General features: G+C 43.0%; 2 protein-coding genes across 5 annotated transcripts in view; one reads left to right on the forward strand and one right to left on the reverse strand.

The window, feature by feature from the left end:
• The first annotated feature begins 4,671 nt into the window (after positions 1–4,671).
• Positions 4,672–8,612, forward strand: KLHL34 (kelch like family member 34). The gene has a single exon (XM_033106664.1). It carries the CDS (start codon positions 5,555–5,557, stop codon positions 7,490–7,492), a length of 1,938 nt encoding a protein of 645 aa, XP_032962555.1. The 5' UTR covers positions 4,672–5,554; the 3' UTR covers positions 7,493–8,612.
• Positions 8,613–9,039: 427 nt separating this feature from the next.
• Positions 9,040–18,721, reverse strand: part of CNKSR2 (connector enhancer of kinase suppressor of Ras 2) — a 296,636-nt gene continuing 286,954 nt past the window's right edge. For 2 of the 4 annotated variants that reach the window (XM_033106633.1, XM_033106641.1), the window contains 2 exons: positions 13,168–13,364; positions 10,919–11,134 (listed from right to left, as the gene is read on the reverse strand). In XM_033106633.1, coding sequence (XP_032962524.1) covers positions 10,919–11,134; positions 13,168–13,364 — 413 coding nt within the window. Of the gene's footprint in view, positions 11,135–13,167; positions 13,365–18,721 lie in introns of all 4 variants that reach the window. The other 2 variants (XM_033106612.1, XM_033106623.1) reach the window with 2 other exon arrangements.

The following is an 18,721-nucleotide window of genomic DNA, read 5'->3' on the forward strand; positions in this document are numbered from 1 at the left end:
AATCAAATTTTATTTTAACAGTGCTATGAGTGTAGAGTCAGTATGTTCCTTTTCAAATTAATAAAATGACACAGAATTTAAGTCACTTGCTTAAAGTCACGTAGGGGCAGATCTGAAATTAGAGCCGAGGTCTATTTGACCCCAAAGCCCTGTCCTTCCCCACCCGCCACGCTGCTCCTTAGACTGTCAGCTGGGCCAGAATGCCAAAATCACTCAGGATCAACACACACACACACACACACACACACACACACACACACACTCCCCTTGAAAGCCTTTTGCTTGAATTGCGTGTCACAAAGATAAAATACATTTTACAAACACAAAAAAATGCTCTTGGAAGAGGGTGAAAATAACATGGGATTTTCTGTCTACCATATATCTGTCATTGTTTGTAATCATGTTTTCACAATTAGCTTAGTTAATGTGTCAATTTCTAATAATAGGCTTTCCATGGAGGTTGCCAGAAACCATGTGTTGGAAGGAAGCATAGTGGGATTGAAAAGAGCCAGCAATCATAGATGATAAAGAGTTAACCTGCCAAAAACTGTATCCTAAATATCAAACAGGCATATTTTAGAGTTTTGTGGTTTTGAGAAAAGGTTCCCAATGCTATTATTACACAGTCTTTTTCTGCCTCAAAAGTGCATTACAATGGATGGAAAAACTCATTATGCTAAGTCAAAGCAGTCAGTCACAAAAGACCACATAATGTATGGTTCCACTTATATGAAATACCCAGACTCTACAGAGATAGAAAGTTGATTCGTGGTTGCTTAGGGTTTGGGGGCTGGAATAGAGAAGTGATAGTTAAAGGGTATGGGCTTTTTTCTGAGGTGATGAAAATGTTCCAAAATTAAACTCTGGTTATGGTTATGCAACTCTGTAAATATGCTAAGAAGCACTGAACTGTATACTTTAAATGGGTGAACTGTATGTGGATTATATCACAATAAAGCTGTTACCAGAAAAAGCACATTACATTTGCAAAAAATTTTAAGTACCCATTATACATAAACATTTGTAGTTTTGGATTTTTTTCAATATATACAATTATTTTAGGGGTGAGAGCTATGGAAATTAGGTTTGGCTAGGTAGGGCCAATTCAGGGTAAATGGAGTGCCATGGCCGACTAGGAGTTTCACCTTGATGCACGTACTTGAGGACTTTAGCTCTAGGTTCTGTCACAGGAAGTGCAGATGTATGGAAGGGATCGTTGACAGCAGGTCACAGTTCTGACAAGGGGCAGGGAGTTCCGGGCAAATTTCAGGGTCCCAACAGGTATGCGGGAGTGTGTAGCTGGACCTTCAGCAGAAGCCCAGCCATACTAACTGGGGCACGCAAGGACTGCTGGGACACTTGGGGCCCCATGTTTAGGTAGGAGGAGTAGCGCACTTCTGACCAGATGCTGAGAGCCATGTTGGGTTGGTCTGGGGAGAAATCTCGGGCTGCAACATTGGCTGGATGAAGTGGGCTAGCCTTCTCTGAAGAGTCAAGTCCACCTGGACTCCCCAGTCAGGGGCCACCCACAGTCACCCACTTGATCCCTAGGGATGTTAGCCCACAGCCTTACCAGGATGTGTCTTCAACCCCAGCTGTGTGAAAGGAAGAAAGAAAACCAGAGAGAAGGATGTAACTGTCCCAGTCAAGTTACTCTTAACAACCCTTTACTCCTCCCACTGATGTTGCCATTCTCTATATCCGTTCAACTCAACATATGCCAAAGACCACGAGAGGGGCTGGAGATACAAAGACCAAGAAATAGTCCTTGCCCTCAAGGAGCTGCTATTCTAAAGGGGGAGGGCAACTCATAAGCAGATCATTTTCAACATAATGATCACATCCTATCACATCTGCTCATAACCATGCATTCAGGTTGGGTTGCAGAGTCTGCTTCTAGGGGACCCAACTTAAGACACACATCTACCACAACTAAAGAAGTACACACTGAAATGTTATTTGGCATACTTAATGTTGCACAGAAATTAAAATATTGATACTTTCCATAAACATTACTCAAAGGACAAGAATGTTTTCTTATGGCAGAACAGTATTCCATTGTGTATAACATACCACATCTCCTTTATCCAATCATCTATCGAAGGACAATTTGGTTGTTTCCATGTCTTGGCCACCGTAAATAATGCCGCAATGAACATTGGAGCACATATATCTTTATGGATAATTGTTTTCAGATTTTTTTTTGGTAGATACCCAGGAGAGGGATTGCTGGGTCATATGGTAATTCTATTCGTAATTTTTTGAGGAACCTCCACACTGCCTTCCATAGTGGCTGCACCAATCTGTATTCCTACCAACATGGATGGATCTTGAGACCCTTATGCTAAGTGAAGTAAGTCAGACAGAAAAAGTCTAGAACCATATGATTTCACTGATATGTGGTATATAAAACTGAAAACAGCACAGGAACAAGACAAATGCAGAAACAAAAACTCACAGACACAGACAACAGTTTAGTGGTTACCAGAGGGTAAGGGAGGGAGAGGGGTAATAGACGAGGGTAAACGGGTTTAAATATATGGTGACAGAAGGAGAACTGACTCCGGGTGGTGAACACACAATGTGATATGTAGGTGATGTAATACAGAATTGTACACCTGAAACCTATGTAACTTTACTAATAATTGTCACCCCAATAAACTTTAATTTTTTAAAAAAGGACAAGAATGTTCTTGGATGGACTGACAGTTCCATTTTCTAAACAAGACCTTGTAAACATATCTAACATGAAAATATTTTCAGTTAACACAATTCATCATATCCTCAACAGCAAAACACGTTAAGGTGGCATGTTGGGCCAGCAATGAACATGTACTTCTTAAAAAAAATTGGATTATTGATATCTAGAGTTTAAAGTTCTCCCCAAGCATCTTTATTCTCATGTAAGTGTGACATTTTGGATTCAACCCAAATGCATGGTGATGGACAGATCTGATGGGATGTGACCTGATTTGGGGGTTAAAAATACGCTGTTTAAATAACCGTATTTAAACTTTATCACTCTGAAATTTGGTTTAAATAATCTGTGTGTTGCACTATTTTATTTTTATCATACACAAAGTCACATAATGTAGTGGGGAGGGAGCCCTGGATTCTGGTCCAGACTCCGTAACTCAATATCCAAGTCACCCAGACAAACCGTACTCTCTCTGGGGCTCATTCACCACATTTGTTTAAAAAGAAAAACAAGAAATTGCAGCGAAAAGGGAGAGGGTTTGGCTAAATGATCTCAAATATCCCTTCTAGCAAAATTCTATTAGGTTGAATAAAGGCCATTTAACTTCACCATAAGATCTGTGCAGTGAACCAGACTGGTATTTTTGAACTAAGAATTTTAGTCCTTAACGAAGAAAAACCAACCAGCACTCCCTCTGAAGCTATCTGTAGCGCTAACATTAGGAATTCAAGTTGGAGTAGTTTTAGCCTCTGGAGTTTAAGCAAGCCCTTAACCTGGGCCCCTCCCTGCATTTTATAATTTGACTAATTTAAGTCATAAAGCAGTTCCATCTTTGACAAGAAAGCAAAATTATTTTCCTAATATTTTCGTGCCTTTCCAGAATTATTTCTAAAGAATGAGCTTGTAAATACCGATGGTGTATCAGGCAGAAAAAGATAGAACTTTATCTTTCCTTGGGCTTTTTTCCCTATGAAATATAACCCCAATTGTCAGAAATGCACGTTATTTCAGATGCCCTCAAACGGTTCACTTAGAACAGATTGCCAGAAGGGTTGCATTAGAAAATAGCAAAATCAATTTCAGATGAAAGCAAAACACAGAGAAGCCTCCGAATTAGCAAGAAAGAAGTTATATTAATCATTTAGTTATTTAATAGCAGGATGGAGAAGATGGGGAAATGTTTTCCTAACGTCTCAAGATTGGGTGGTTTTAGTCATCATTTCTGTGCTGGGTGCATCTTGTAAAAATAACTTCATGAGGGGCGGCCCTATGAAACTCCAGCCCCTACCAAGCTTTGCAACCTTACTGCCCATTATCTCGTCACTGCATTGAACAAGTAGCAGGCAGTAATTAGATCAGAGCCTGGATAGTCAGGGAGAGAAACTGGAATGAATTATTTTCTTACAGGAAGTGGTCATTCAAAGGCAGAAAACCCAAGTCACCTACAATTTCCTTGTCCACTTTGCCAAGGGATAGGCCGGGCAGGGTCCACGAACAGGAACGGAGAACTCGGCTGGGGTCCGAGAGCCGGGAACGCGGGGGTGGAGGTGGGGGTGGGGGTAATGGGGGTCAAATTCCCGAAAGCGGAATGTGAGCCAGCCCGGGAGACGCGGGCCGTTGTGGGAAGGGTGCAGACTAGGCCCAGCATCTTGCAAGGGTGAGTCCAGGTGAGGGGCGTGTTACCAAGCTCCGCTGGCAGGGAGCGCGGATTCGCCCGGGCATGGTTCCCACCAGTGGCTCCTCTACGCACAGCGGCCTCCTGGGTGTCAGCGCGCAAAGTAGCCTCTTAATCCCCGCTCCCGCTCGATTAATTAGGGCCTCCAAAGCAGAAAGCTGGGAGCCAGATGCTTCATTCCAGGGGCACCGGGGGCAGGGGGGAGTCCACACTTCTCCAGCCCAGCCGGGAGCCCCTTCCCAGACACCACCAGACACAGGGGCCCGGGCGACTCGCGTCTCTCCAGTGAGCGCCCCCCTCGCTGGGTTCCCGGGACCCCCTGGTGACCGGCGGTTCGCCGGGTCACCGGACTCAGGCCCCAGGCCGAGGCTGCTTCCTCCCGCGCCACGGCCCATGGTTAGCGGCCAGCAGCCGGGGTGCGGGCGGGGCGCTCCGGGGAGGCCGAGGCCGCGCGCTATTCCTGTCGCTGTGAGCTACAGGCCTGTTATGTGTGGCACCCAATCACGCCTCCGACCGGCCGAGCTGCCTAGCGCACCCCCGCCCTAATCCCCCAGGCTCTGATTTGATCCTCCGCGCGGAACACTCTCACCCCCCCTGCCCCGTAGCCAGTTGTCCCCGGTCCTTGCGGGTGCCCGCAGAACCCGTCCTCCTCGTCCACCCCCGGGAGGTCAGAGCCTTCGCCTCACACTCCCGGGACACCCCGAGCCGGGCTACATCTGCGCATCTGGGCCGTCGGAGATCCAGCACCCTCGGGAGTCGGTCCACTCGCAGCTCGGCCCTTCCAGGTGATGGTGCGCGGCCACTGCGGCCCCTGGGCAGGTGTGGGTTCCTCAAACTGGGCCGGGGAGGGAGGTTTGAGCAACGCGCTGACAGCCTCAGCAGCCGCCAAAACCAAACCCTGCACCCGCCCCCCTGCCCCGACACACTCCAAACTCCGCGCCCTCCACCACTAGGGGCTTTGGAAACCGTTCCACAACCGAACTGGCTCCGAAGGGGGCAACGGGAGATTTGCGGACGTGGGCAAAGAAGCCCCCGCTTTAAACTGAGCAGGCAAAAACGAGCACCTGCTAGGGCCTTTGCGGCTCACGTTTGAGTGTCCTGGGGGTGCCGGGCCCCGAGATGCCTCCGGCCGCGCACGGCTGGCCCCAGCCCCCGCCTGGCCGCTTCCCGCCCTGGGCATCATGAGTTACTTCCTGTCTTACTGCAAAGCTCATGGCAGCGCGCTGCTTACCGGCTACCAGGCCCTGCGGGCCGAGGGCTTCCTGTGCGACGTGACACTGGAGGCCGAGGGCAGCGAGTTCCCGGCGCACCGGTCGCTCCTGGCGTGTTCCAGCGACTACTTCAGGGCCCTGTTCAAGAGCCACACCCGGGAATCCCGGGAGTCCGTGATCCACCTGCATGTGCCGTCGGCGGCCGGCCTGCAGCGCCTGCTCGACTTCATCTACACCGCCTGGCTGCCGCTGTCCATGGACACCGTAGAGGACACGCTGGAGGCCGCCAGCTACCTGCAGGTCACAGAGGCCCTGGGGCTGTGCGGTCGCTACCTGGAGCGCCAGCTGGCCCCGGAGAACTGCTGTTTCGCCGCCAACGTGGCGGCGCGCTTTGGCCTGGCGCACACGCTGGACGCGTCGGAGCGCTGCATTGTGCGTCACCTGCGGGAGCTGCTGGCGAGGGGCTCTGGCCCTATGGGGCTGCTGGAGCTCAACCCCGCGTCGCTGAAGGCCGTGCTGGGTGCCCCCGACGTGGCGCGGGTGCCCGAGTACCGGCTGCTAGGCCTGGCGTTGGCCTGGTTGCGGCGGGAGCCCAAGGCCGAGCGCCTGGCCCACTGCGCCGCGCTGCTCGAGCGCATCCGCTTCGGCCTGGTGCCGGCCAACATGCTACGGCGCATGTACTCGGGCTCTGGCCTCGCGCTTCCCGCCCGGGTCAAGGGCCTCATCATCCAGGCCCTCAACTACCACACGGCGCCGTCCCGCCAGCCTCTCGTGCAGGGCGAGCAGACCAGTGTCCGGAGTCCCCAAACCCGCATCTTGTTGGTCGGGGGGCGCAGGGCGAGGGAGGCGGTGACTGAGGAGGTTGCGGCCCCACGGGGTGCAGCCAGGGGCAGGGGCGCCCCAGCTCAGCCCGAGGAGGAGGAAGAGGAGCAGTTGGAAGAGGAGGAGGAAGAGGAAGAGGAGTGGGAGCTCACCCAGGACGTGGTGGCTTTCGACGTGTACAACCACCGCTGGTGCAGACTCACGCGGCTGCCCGCACCACTACTGGGGCACAGCGTGTGCGCCGCGGGCAACTTCTTGTTCGTTCTAGGCGGGGAGAGTGCCTTCTCTCCCTTGGCTGACGGCCCGCGGGAAGTCACGGCCCAAGTGCACCGTTACGACCCTCGCTTCCACACTTGGACGGCGGTGCCCGCTATGCGAGAAGCGCGGGCGCACTTCTGGTGTGGCGCCGTGGGCGAGGGGCTTCTGGCTGTCGGGGGCCTGGGCGCCGGCGGCGAGGCACTGGCCTCGGTGGAGATGTACGACCTGCGCCGGGACCGCTGGACGGCGGCCGGGGCGCTCCCGCGGGCGCTTCACGGTCACGCCGGGGCTGTTGGGGACCGTGGCGTCGTGTATATCTCCGGGGGCAAGGCGGGGAAAGGCGAGGGCGGCGCGAGCAGTCTCAGGGACGTATACGCCCTGGGTCCTGGGGAGCGGGCGTGGAGCAAGAGGGCGCCTATGGGCACGGCCCGCTTCGGGCACCACATGGCTGCGCTGCGTGGCGCGGTGTTCGCCTTTCTGGGGCGCTACGAACCCTTCTCTGAGATCGAGCGCTACGACCCCGGCACCGACCAGTGGACTCGACTGCGGCCGCTGCCCTACGACCGCTTCTCCTACGGGCTGGCCGTGGTGGAGGAGACAGCGCTGCTGCTGGGCGGTGTCAAGTGGCGGGGTTCGCGCCAGGTGCCAACCCGCAACGTGGTGGGCTATGATCTCGACCTGGACCGCTGGGAGGACATAGACTGTGCGCTGCCCTGGGCCTGGAGTGGCCTGCAGTGCGCAGTGCTGCAGCTGGCCGAGGGTGGGGACGAGGAGAGGGAGGGAGAGACCAGAGAAGCTCCAGATTTAGTGCTGGGCCTCAGGGGTTAGGGCAGTCTCTGGCGACAGAGGAGAAAATAGTGCTTGGGCAAGTTTACATAGAAATACGTGGGCGTTTCCTAAGAATGGGGCTCTGGGAGCAGAGTGGCTTCTGAAGATTAAGGAAGCAAACAAAGGCTTGGCCAAAGGGCCATTTCCCTTTAAGGTGAGAATGGGAGACAGGATGGGTCAAATAGGATATATGAATCAACTTCAGTGAGCTAGGGATTTCTAGAAATTCTCATGCTGGGCCAGAGATGGGCTTTCAAAAGGAAAATATGACCCTATTTTCCCTCTTACAATTGAAGTGTTTCCCTAGGTGCTAAACAGTGATTACTTTTGTGCCAAACAAACAAATGGCCAAAAATGTACCATAATAAGTTATATACAAGACCCAGAAAATCATTAGCTATAAAGGCTGTCATAAATAGCCCTAGAACATGGCATTATCTGAATAAACAGTGAAGGGAAAGTGCCTTGGTTAAACACCACGAAATCATTGTAAGGAGAACTATGATTTTATCATCCAGAACCATGGTTCTGTTCTGACGGTTTACTATAAATATGGAACTCAGAGGGAAAAAAATCTTAAGAGAGCACCTTTTTTTTTTTCCTTTTATTGAGAAAATGACCTAGGTTAAGTTTTTCTGTCCCTCATCCTTCATGACCCTTTGTCTGCTTTTGCCTTAAGCTTTAGGCAGCTCATTGGTTTTAAGTTTTATTTTAGCAACCCTTAGCCATAATAATGAGGCGCTTCCGGTTAAGTGGAACACCTAACAAAAATGAAACCCTATTTCTTTCATCCTCTTTAAATGTTCATTCTGTAGACATGCTGTAGGTTATACTGAAAAAAAAAAAAAACACCTTATTTTTGGTGGCTCCTCAACCCACCCTCCCAAATTTCCCCAAAGAATCACAGAGAAAGGAAAGAGAGAAGTAGGTGAAAATTTCAAGTTCACATCAGGTAAATGTGAAACCAGCTTGATTTTACAGGGTCTCAGAGACGATGCTTGTATACACTGTATGGGTGATTTTTCATTGTACCACCAATGGAGTGGCAGAGTTAGAACTCGTAACTGTGGAGGGATGGAAAGGTGGCTGTGTGATTGTGTCACAAAGGAATATGGTGAGGACTTTATGAATAAAGTAGGTACTTTATGAGGATGCATTAAGAGCCGAATTTATTTGACTTCAGTTTACAGTGCTGCCTCTTTCCTAGATTTGAAACTAATGCAATAAAATGTACAGATATATAGTGTTAAAAGGTCTCGTTCATGCTAGGCTAGCCACAAGTCTTTTAAAATTCATTAGTTTAATTTTTACCATTTAAAACAATACAGCCGACTTTACAAAAGGAAAAGCTGCTTAGTAGCAACACAGCTAATCTTTCCATCAACTGCTTGCTGTTTATAGGGCACAACCTGGCCACTGTATCCATGACACATCCATCAGGTACAGATAGTTTTAAGTGAATGTACACATTTGGTCTAGTAAACATCAACAAGTCTAAACACCTGTAACAAGCACACTTCATTTTAGGACAAGAGGTTTTTTTTGTGTTTTTTTTTTTTTTTTACATATACAAAATCCCACAAATTTAATGTGCGTCAATATCCATGCAGTAAATAAATGTTTTTACAAATAGGTTTTTTTAAATGATAAAAATATTACACTGGACTCAAAATTCCATACAAACATTAATACATGATTTCTCATCCATTTTGACTAAATATAGGATTACTGAAAATGTGCTGTAGAAAGGCCACTCTCCTGTACAGTTGTGCAAAGTCTGCAAAACGATAGTGATTCAATGGTGGTTTCAAAAGCAAAGAAAAAGATCCCCGCTGTGGAGTTTTTACTTTCTCCTCTACAGCAAAAATATTCACTGGCATATATCTGAACTCTTAGAGATGAAAGTACATTCACTGAGCTGTACAGGCAACAGTATAAAGCTGATTAGAAGTAGATTTTAGGATATAGAATAGTAAAGGAGGGTCCCTTCCTCCTCCTAAAGAAACAGCAAATTGTGACTTGTACGTTATGCAGCCAGACACTAAAAAGCAGCACAGTCATTATCATGCTGTGATCACTTTCAAAAACGAGATGCTTATAAATGGAAATATATGAAGAGGACTTTTTCATAGACTTCATCCACTCTATAGAACAATTCATGAAGCTAGGAAAAACCTCTATAAATCGTTTCTCTCATATAATTCAGTGTGACAGATCTCTAAATGACCATCATCCTCTTGCTCCTCAGGAGAGAGGTACATTTTTAGTTCTCAACATTGTTTTCTATATAATAACATACATCAGCCTGTAACAAAACATATTTTACTTCCCTGCGTGAAGTAAAATTACGTAAGTAAAATTACGTAAGTTTAATTAATGGACTAGGGGGGAAATTAGAAACTAACTGGAAAGTTGATTCATTTCAGTTTATACCTTGTAGTATTTTAAAAGTTGGAGTTTAAAAACATGAGTTTGGGCTGAAATTATATATATACGTATATGTGTATATATATATATATACACATATACGTATATATACATATATATACGTGTATATATATATCAATACACGTATATATATATATCTGTATCTGTTAGCTGCCTTTCTGGGTGAGTTACGTGTGTTTTAAAAAATCCATTCTCAAATTCCTCTGTACACAATCAGCATTTCATCACTACAAAAATAAAGGAAGATTTAAACCAAGAAAATAAAGCAGCTCTATCTTCAATTTTGGTTTTAGTTACAAAAACATCTTACAAAGCTTTGCCCTGATACACCAGTAAGTGTCCCCATAGATTTGGAATAGTATTTCCATTAACCAGCTTTCACGAGTTAATAGACTATTAAGACGAATATCAGATACCTGAACTTTTCTTATGTTGATGCTCTTCTAGTTTGCTTAACTCTTGTATGCGCATCTACATTTCACAAAAATAAAACTACAGCATTAAACTTTGTGCAATGTTTAAGAAAATTCTTAGGACATTTTAATAAATATAAAAAAGGTTTAAATTCTTTCCCACCCACAAGGATGTCTGCACCTGAAAAAATGTGATTTACTTTTGAAGTCTTATTTATATAAAATTAACTTAAAGGGAGAAAAGATGACCTTAGAAAACTGCCATTTTGTGTTTTGTTCTACTTGAAGACCACCTGTCTTCAGAATTGTTTTGCAAAAGTTAATTTTAAGTCATTTAAGACAGTTGATTTTGCACACGGTTAACATAAGCTGAGCACTAACTGCATATAAAATATACAAATGCTCATTAAAGACAATGGTATAATGACCATATATAGTTTGTTTCATATAGTTTGGTGACACTGAAGTATAGCTTGTCAAGTGTCCCACACATTGATATAAAAACTACCTTATATACTTGTTCAAAGTACCAGGAGGTACCAGATGGCCTGAAGGCAGAAAACACTTACACGTGCGTTTCAATGTACGAATGAGTGTGTGTTAGAGAGGAAGTGATTACATCTACTTCAGAAGAAATACTTAATGGGTCATTTGAGGTGGTATTTTGACAGATATCCAAGAAAAGATCGAGGTACATCTGCTTCCATTGTTGGAATTCTTTAGATGTCAAATCTGGATTGTCTAGGACTTTATCAATAATGGCTACTTCCCCTTCTCTGGCCTGAAAAGCAAAAGGATTCAACAGTTAAGATGCAGACAAACTTTCGTTCAAGTTTAAAATAAAAAGTTAATAGGCAAAAAATTAAGACACCCATAATAAATGGCTATAATATACTCAAATTCAGGTATTTAGACTCATATCCTAGTGTATCACCCACTCTGTGTGGTTTATTTTTTCTCTTGTTTCCCATCTCTGCCTTTGGAAACCTCTTTCATTCTTTAAGATCCAGTGCAAACACCTCTGATTTCTTGAAGCCTTCCTTCAACAATTGGATAAAATGTTCTCTGCCTCATTAATGCCCCATAACACCTTATCACTGCCATTGACTGGATTTACCACATTCTATGTCTTGAGTTACTTTTGCACTGTCCTGTCTTTCCTGCTGGATGGTCAGTTCCTCATACTTGCATGAGAGACAGCGTGGCCCTCCTCACCACAAATACATAACATTTGCTGTGAGAGAGTTCTGGCTTCCTTCCTGTAGCACCAGGGGGCTGCAATGCAAACTGGCCCTCCCTTTACGCTGCAGGTTGTCCTTCCCTAATGGGAGATATCCATTTACTATTAATTTCCCACACTAAAAAGTATAGGGCTCTATAGTTCATTTTACCAATGAGGGGCATTTCTTTACAGTGAGTTTTTGTCATCTTTGTTTGCCCCAGAGAGTTGGGCACAGCATCACGTACCTGGTGACTCATCAGTATTCATTGAACTGAACATATCCTTTGCTACCGGAAGAAAACACTTTTGGGGAATCTACAGATCATAAAAGACAGGGGCGAGGGCCTCAGAGAGAAAAAGAGGGAGACAGACAGACAGGAGCAGGTCTTTAAAATGCTTGAGCCTGACCTGCTTCAAAATGCTGTCACAAATAGGCAGTTTGGACCTGGGGGTGAAGGGTGGGGGTCTATAAGGTGGGAGGGTAAGGATGTCTTTGGAGCAGGACTGGCCACCAGAATTATTCTTATGAATATTATAGTTCTTAAAAATTCTGGTCTTAGTTACTGAAAGGCCATTAGGTTGTCCCACAGACTTGAATAGTATATTCATGACTACTGATGGAAAACTAATTGACTGAAAACTTGGTTGCATGCTACAGGAAATTTTTTCAAATAATGCATTTTCTATGTCGTTTATCTGTTTGGTACTCATCTATGTTTCAAAATCACAAAACGTCAGCAACATACTATGAATCTGAAATATTTCCCAAAGGAGTCCTTTGACTTTTTGTTTCTTGAAATGACTGTGTCATATCCTACTCTGTATGATAGTTTCTTTTTGGTTTTGATGTTTGAAGGGTGCAGGGCCTGCTTAGGGAGAGTTTGTGTGGCAGCCCCCGCCCCCCCCCACACACACATAGTGAGCGGGGCTCACTTTTCTGCCTCTTTCAACTTCCTGCTTCTCTCTGCTCTCCTCTCCCCATCACCTTCTCCCTAATCTGGTGGTAACATTAAAAGAAGACCGAGACAATGTAAGCTCTTATGGAAATGTATAACAAGAAAGTAACATGAGAATTGGGAACTGATAGTGTAAGCAGAACAATTATGAAATTTCTACATGGAACACGAATCACTGTGGCTTCACTCCAAATGTGCCGCAGGAAATAGACATGAACTATCGCAAACCCTTTTAGCACCCACTATTGCATTCTACATGCATGCTGTGTTCTTTTAATAACTATATTAATCACACTACATGGCACCTTTATCTTAGGAAAACCAAAGACTGAGGAATAACACCAGCCTTGTATTTTTTGGGGAAAAAAATTAATTACATCCTGTTTTCTACTAGAACTAAGTCACATAATATTTAGTCAGGGCTTTGAGATGTTAATGAAAAGATAAGATTATTTCCTCTGTACCAATACACTTATTATGCTATAGGAACAGCTCAGTTTTAGTTTCTTCCTGTTTACCTGTCTTCCCCATGCCCCACCCCATTTTGTATTTCTTCATCTAGTGTATCTGGTAATTGCCTTTTAGCTCAGGAATGAATCTATTGAAAGGACTTTCTCCTTCTATTTCCTTTCTTACCTTTAAAGTGCTTTTGAGAATTCTCAGCCTGTGTAGTTTCTCATTCATCACAGGATCATTGCATCTCTTTATAAATGATAGTTTGTATTCCATCTTGGTTGAAATGCGATGTTCTCCCAGCGGTGACAGGCTGGCTTGCTCCAATGCCCTGTACAAATCTTGCAATGAGTCTCCTAACTTTTCTTCCCTACTTTCACCTGCAATGTCCAAAAAGAGAGAAAAATGAATCCAGGGCAATAAACAGTTATCTGACACTCCAAAAATCTACTAAAAAAATCAAAGCCTTCTGAAAACAGGATAATGAATGATTGGGAAAACACTCTACTACATTAAAAAAAAACAAAAAACCCACAGCTGCTAGTTATACTGGGTAAATTAGTTACAGGCAGCCAGTTGTTTCAGAATGATCAAATAATAGGATGCTTTGATTAACAAAATATTCTTTTAATAGCAAATCACTATAAATATATTGAGTCCATTAAGTTGAAAGAATTAGAGTACAAAAGGTACACAACACAGAAACAATCCTGCACATAATTTAATATTTTAAAACACTAATGAATATCCCTTATCATATTGATAAGCATAGAAGTGCTGATTAATAGAGCTCTCCTGGTTTAGCAATGAACTGATTCTTAACATTTTTCCAGACTTCATAGGGTGGAATGGCATTCATTGGAGCCTATTTGATTATAAAAAATGTTCCAATAATGTGCCATCGAGGATTATTACTAGGTTTCATGTGACTGCCATAGTTATGCCCGCCACATTGTAAATATAGTAAATGATCATCAAATATCAATAATAATGCTTTAATTAAATGAAATATGGGAATATATTTATATGCAAATATAAGGGAAAATCTGGCACATACTAAGAGAAGCTACTTAGCATTTATAAGACCTGGGAAGAAAATACTCCAATTAAATTTAAATGCTTTTGAGAAAAAAATCTTACAGGCTGGTTCAGGAAAGAATCAGATCTATTTCAACAAATCAAGCCCTATCTTGGTCTTTAATTGCCTGAGTGTTGATGTCATATTTTTCTCAACAATGATAAACAAAGATGGACTTGGATTTTGCTTGGAGTGGTAGATAGGATTAGGGCTATATCACATTTTCTATAACAGAGAGCCAAAGAGTCCTATTTGAGGAGTACTAATTGTTTTGGCCCAAGGAGTAAATATGGAATGTTGTCCATGTGAATATTTTAGGCTTTCTGAAATAGTTAAAAAAAGACTCTCTAATTGGTAATAATAATAGTTAACATTAACATGTGCCAAGCAGTAGGGTAAATGCTTAACATTCATAATCTCATTTAATCTTTACAAGAATACTAAGAGTAGATCAATTTGATTTTCATTTTATAGCTGTGGAGCTAGAATTCCAACCGGGCAGTCTAGCTCCAGAATCCATGATTTTAACAAGAATTCAATACTGCTAAGTTTGTCAGTAATCATTTGCATTGTGTATTTAACAGCAGGTGTTAATGAATTTGTGAGATGCCCTTAAAATACAGTTCTTAAAAATTTTTTAGAGTGTACCTACAACTGCCCCCAAAGCCCACAAACACAGTACCTTAACTGAAAGGGATCACCTTTAAGATGAAAAAGTAGCTTCATTTAAGTTTCACATTCAATTTTTGGCTCTGCTGCTGAGGTTAGCAGCTATTGGTAGGTATGATCATTGAGGTCTCCCATTAGAAAGTTCCTTGTTATCACCAGCACACGCTATTGCTAATTCCTTTGTAATGAATTTTAACTTCCTAATCATATATCTACATTACAACTATAATCTAAAAATACAAAACTCCCTTTAAATAACAGCTTTTTAATTCTCTGTTGGCTCATTCTTGAATGTTTGCAGCACCTAGAGGATTCTGAGGGATGGGTGGATGGAGGACTGTAAAAAGAAGGAACTGCTTTGGGGGTTAAGAGCCAGATTGAAATGAGGTAGGGAATTTTAATCAAGAATGGTTTGGAACCAGGAAGGCACAAAATCACAAGGTCATTCAGAGTAACTAAATGGAGTTGTAAAAACAAGGATATATTTGAACAGCATAATTCCATTTCATAAAATCATAGGCCAGGAAAGGACCCCGAGGAATTACTTAGTAGTTATCATTCTTTTTGCCTCAAGGCAAAACTGCATCTAAAGCTAGATGTAATTTCATAGAGCAGAGAGTGGGGAAGAAATGGGAGGCCTAACAGATGTGAATTATAGTAGTTTAGGTATCAGGTGGCCTAATGTATTATTAGTTTTTCAGTTCTTGAAAGAAGGTGAAGAGAAAAAGAGATTCGGATTATAGTTTTAGGATTTGGGAGGCAGACGTATTTTTACATAGTAAATTTTTATTTTACGAATAACCTTCCATATTACCTAAAACTGTAAGGAATATATATTTTGTTTAAAAAGCATTCTTACCTATTTTTCTTTCTCCCTAGTTCTTAAAGTTTGCGGGCTACTGGGCCAGATGAGTGATTTTTTTAAAATAAAATTTTAATGTAGTTTTACTCTAAGAAGGACAAGTAAAAATTTAATATAAAAGTGACAAACATAGCTATTAAATAAATAAAAACTGAAAGATTTTTTTTTTCTCTTCTTGCCATTAAGTGGGAATAAAAGCATCAACCAAAGGACGACATAATTCTACAAAGAATCTGGTTTGACAGCTGTAAGAATAATTGAATATAGATTTATCTTTGGGCAGTACATTTGAACAAGGAATCACAATGAGACGGAACACAGAAACATTTCCTAGTAATGGAATAGTGTGGCTCTTATTAGAGATAAGTAAGACCCCCACCCGCCACACCTACACGTCATACACATATGCAACATCACAAGACACAGTAGTGGGATGAGGAAGGATGAGGGATTGAGATGCCAGGCTACCACAAAATGCCACCAATTACTAAACAGTTTAAGACTAGACAAAGAGTCCTTTTATTTTCAAAGGAGGGGTGAGGGGCAGAGTCACATTATAAATCTGATTCACTGTGCTCAACAGTCAAAACAACACAGAACTCAACATTCAAGACAAAAACAGACCTTTATTTTCTTTTATAATTTTCAATTGGTTTCCTTGATATTTTTTTTCCTCAGATGAATACCAATTAAGTCCACTGGGGCTACTGTTGCAACTGAAAATATGAAAGCACCTTTATTTTCTTCTCTTTTTGCCCTCTTCGTCTTCGTCTCCTTCTCACTTCTCTTCTGGTTTCTCTCTTTTTTAAACCCTTGCTTTTCTTCTTCTAGAAGAGGCTTGCTTTGGAAGAGGAGGCAAGCACTTGGTGAGGTCTGCTTCCTGATTGACTTTCTTTCAACGTGCCAGTTCAGCCATTGGAGCACTGGCAGAATACCAGCTCTTTTGCAATTTGAATCAATGTTTTCTGAAAGTTGGCAAAGTGTAGACCACATGCAAACCACAGGGCATACATAGGAACCTTCAGCGATTCCTAATGAGGAAGTGTATTGTTGCTACAATGACATTTTAATTTGTTATCTAATTTATTCAGGAATTCTGGGCCTATGCAGGAATGAATTCCCTCCCAAATTATATTTGCAACATGTAAATTAGTCCTGTGTCAGATGACAAACTTTTCTATTCCAATTTTATTAAAGCAAAGAGCACATATAAAGTTCTTTCCTATATAAAATTCCATTGACTAATAGATTTGAGGATCACAAAGAAGTTATTGATGAATTAACTTCTATCTGTGCCAAGGGAGGGTCATCTCTGGCTGTGTCATACTTGGCAGGGGTGAAAGAAGATCCCGTTTATTGTCTCACTGACACTCGAGCTACCCTAATATCGTGACTATAGGAATGTGGTGAGCATCACAGCAGTTCATTGTTAGGTGCTTTCAGCTTGCATATGACCTCCAGGTAGTGTGATAAAGAAAAGCTCAAAGAAAAGATTAGCTAATGCAATATAATAGTTTGTTGGAACTTTTTGGCAAGTGGATTATTGACAGATAATAATGCATTTTTCAAATACTAAAAGGTCTTTGGTGGACGCATTTCCTTACATTCATGCTCAGTGGTTTCCAAACTTTTTGATTGTGCATTCTTATCAGCTAAAACACTTCTTTTGCTGATAACTTATATACATGTATTACTCTCCATGAATAGATTAACATGTTATAAAACAGACACAGAAAAGGAATTTGAAAGGATGAGCTATAAAACCCGAGGAGAAAGTCCAATGTTTTTTCTTCCTGTGCCTCAGTGGCCCTGTGTGTAACCTCCTTCGGAGACCTAGACTGTGACTTTCCCTGAGCAGAAAACCCTCGCTCTCCTTTGCATTTCCCTTTCTTCCACCTGGCACGGTGCCTCATGCACCCACCATTTAAACTGAGTGACGGTGTTCTCTATACACACACAGTACTCCAATGAAGCCTCCCTATCAGGTGACTGTGCAATTTCATGACAGTCTATTGTGCAATTTCACTCATGTTCCTTTGGTGAAAATTAAGGCGAGCACAATACAAACTTGGCGACTTAAAATTTTGTTCTGGTGTCCGCCCCGTTTCCCCACGATTGTGATGACATGTTGAAGGAGAGTAAAACATTTTTGAAAGGAACAAAATGAGTACACCAACTGGGCTCTGGAAGAACCAAGCCAACAACGGATAATCAGTTCTGGTACATGTTTTGGAAGGGAACTGTGCTCTTTTAAAATTGGACAATGATGTCTTTCTGGAAACAGTTGTTCCTTCCACAACACAGCTGGGTAATGAGCACAGAAAGCTGGTAAAGGCTAAGGCACAAGTGGGAGAGGAGGCTGGACATAGTAGCATTAGTCACCAGTTAAACGTGAGAGGCATTCCTTCCTGTATAGCCACAGAGTGCTCTGAGTCTTCCAGGCAAATGGTGTCACGTATGTGGAGCACCTACTATTCTTGTCATGAAGGGCAATTAAACATTTGCTTTGAGACAATGGGTATATTTTCTGTGACTACTAATTTACTAGTGCACCCATGAACAGCTTCTTTAGATGTAAGGTGACAAAGCTTCTTTATATGTAAGGTGACAATTAAACTTTTAATAGGCTTAATGTAGATGTTAAGGTTTAATGTAGATGGGTTTAATGTTTGGAGGTTTTATGCTAAAGATGATTATGTATTCGGGAGTTTACACTGTAATTTGAATTGTTTTATAATTATACATTAGCTCTCTAAATTCATGCTTTGACGTAAGTCAACTAGCTATGCCTAGCATTATAAAACCGGGGGGAGGGCAGTTTGTTATATCAGAAAAAAAAAAAAAACATAAGATTTTAAAAGCTGGCTTTTACTAGTTGCTCTGTATTCAATTACTACCCTTTTCATCATTAAAGCTAATTTATTTTCTCTTAGGCAAAATAACAATTTCTCTTATGAAAAAAATTGATGTTAGTGAGGAAAAAACCCTTCTTTTAAAAGGAGAGCTTGAGTGAATCCACCGGTATTGCTGAGTGTATTTTTAAAGAACATGTGAAGCCCATCCCTGTAAGACTGACCTTGTGCTTCATCAAAATTAAGTACAGCCCGTACTAGTGTCTGCCCGTCAAT

The sequence above is a fragment of the Rhinolophus ferrumequinum genome, chromosome X (genome assembly GCF_004115265.2).
Source record: "Rhinolophus ferrumequinum isolate MPI-CBG mRhiFer1 chromosome X, mRhiFer1_v1.p, whole genome shotgun sequence".
In the NCBI taxonomy this organism is placed as follows: Eukaryota; Metazoa; Chordata; class Mammalia; order Chiroptera; family Rhinolophidae; genus Rhinolophus; species Rhinolophus ferrumequinum.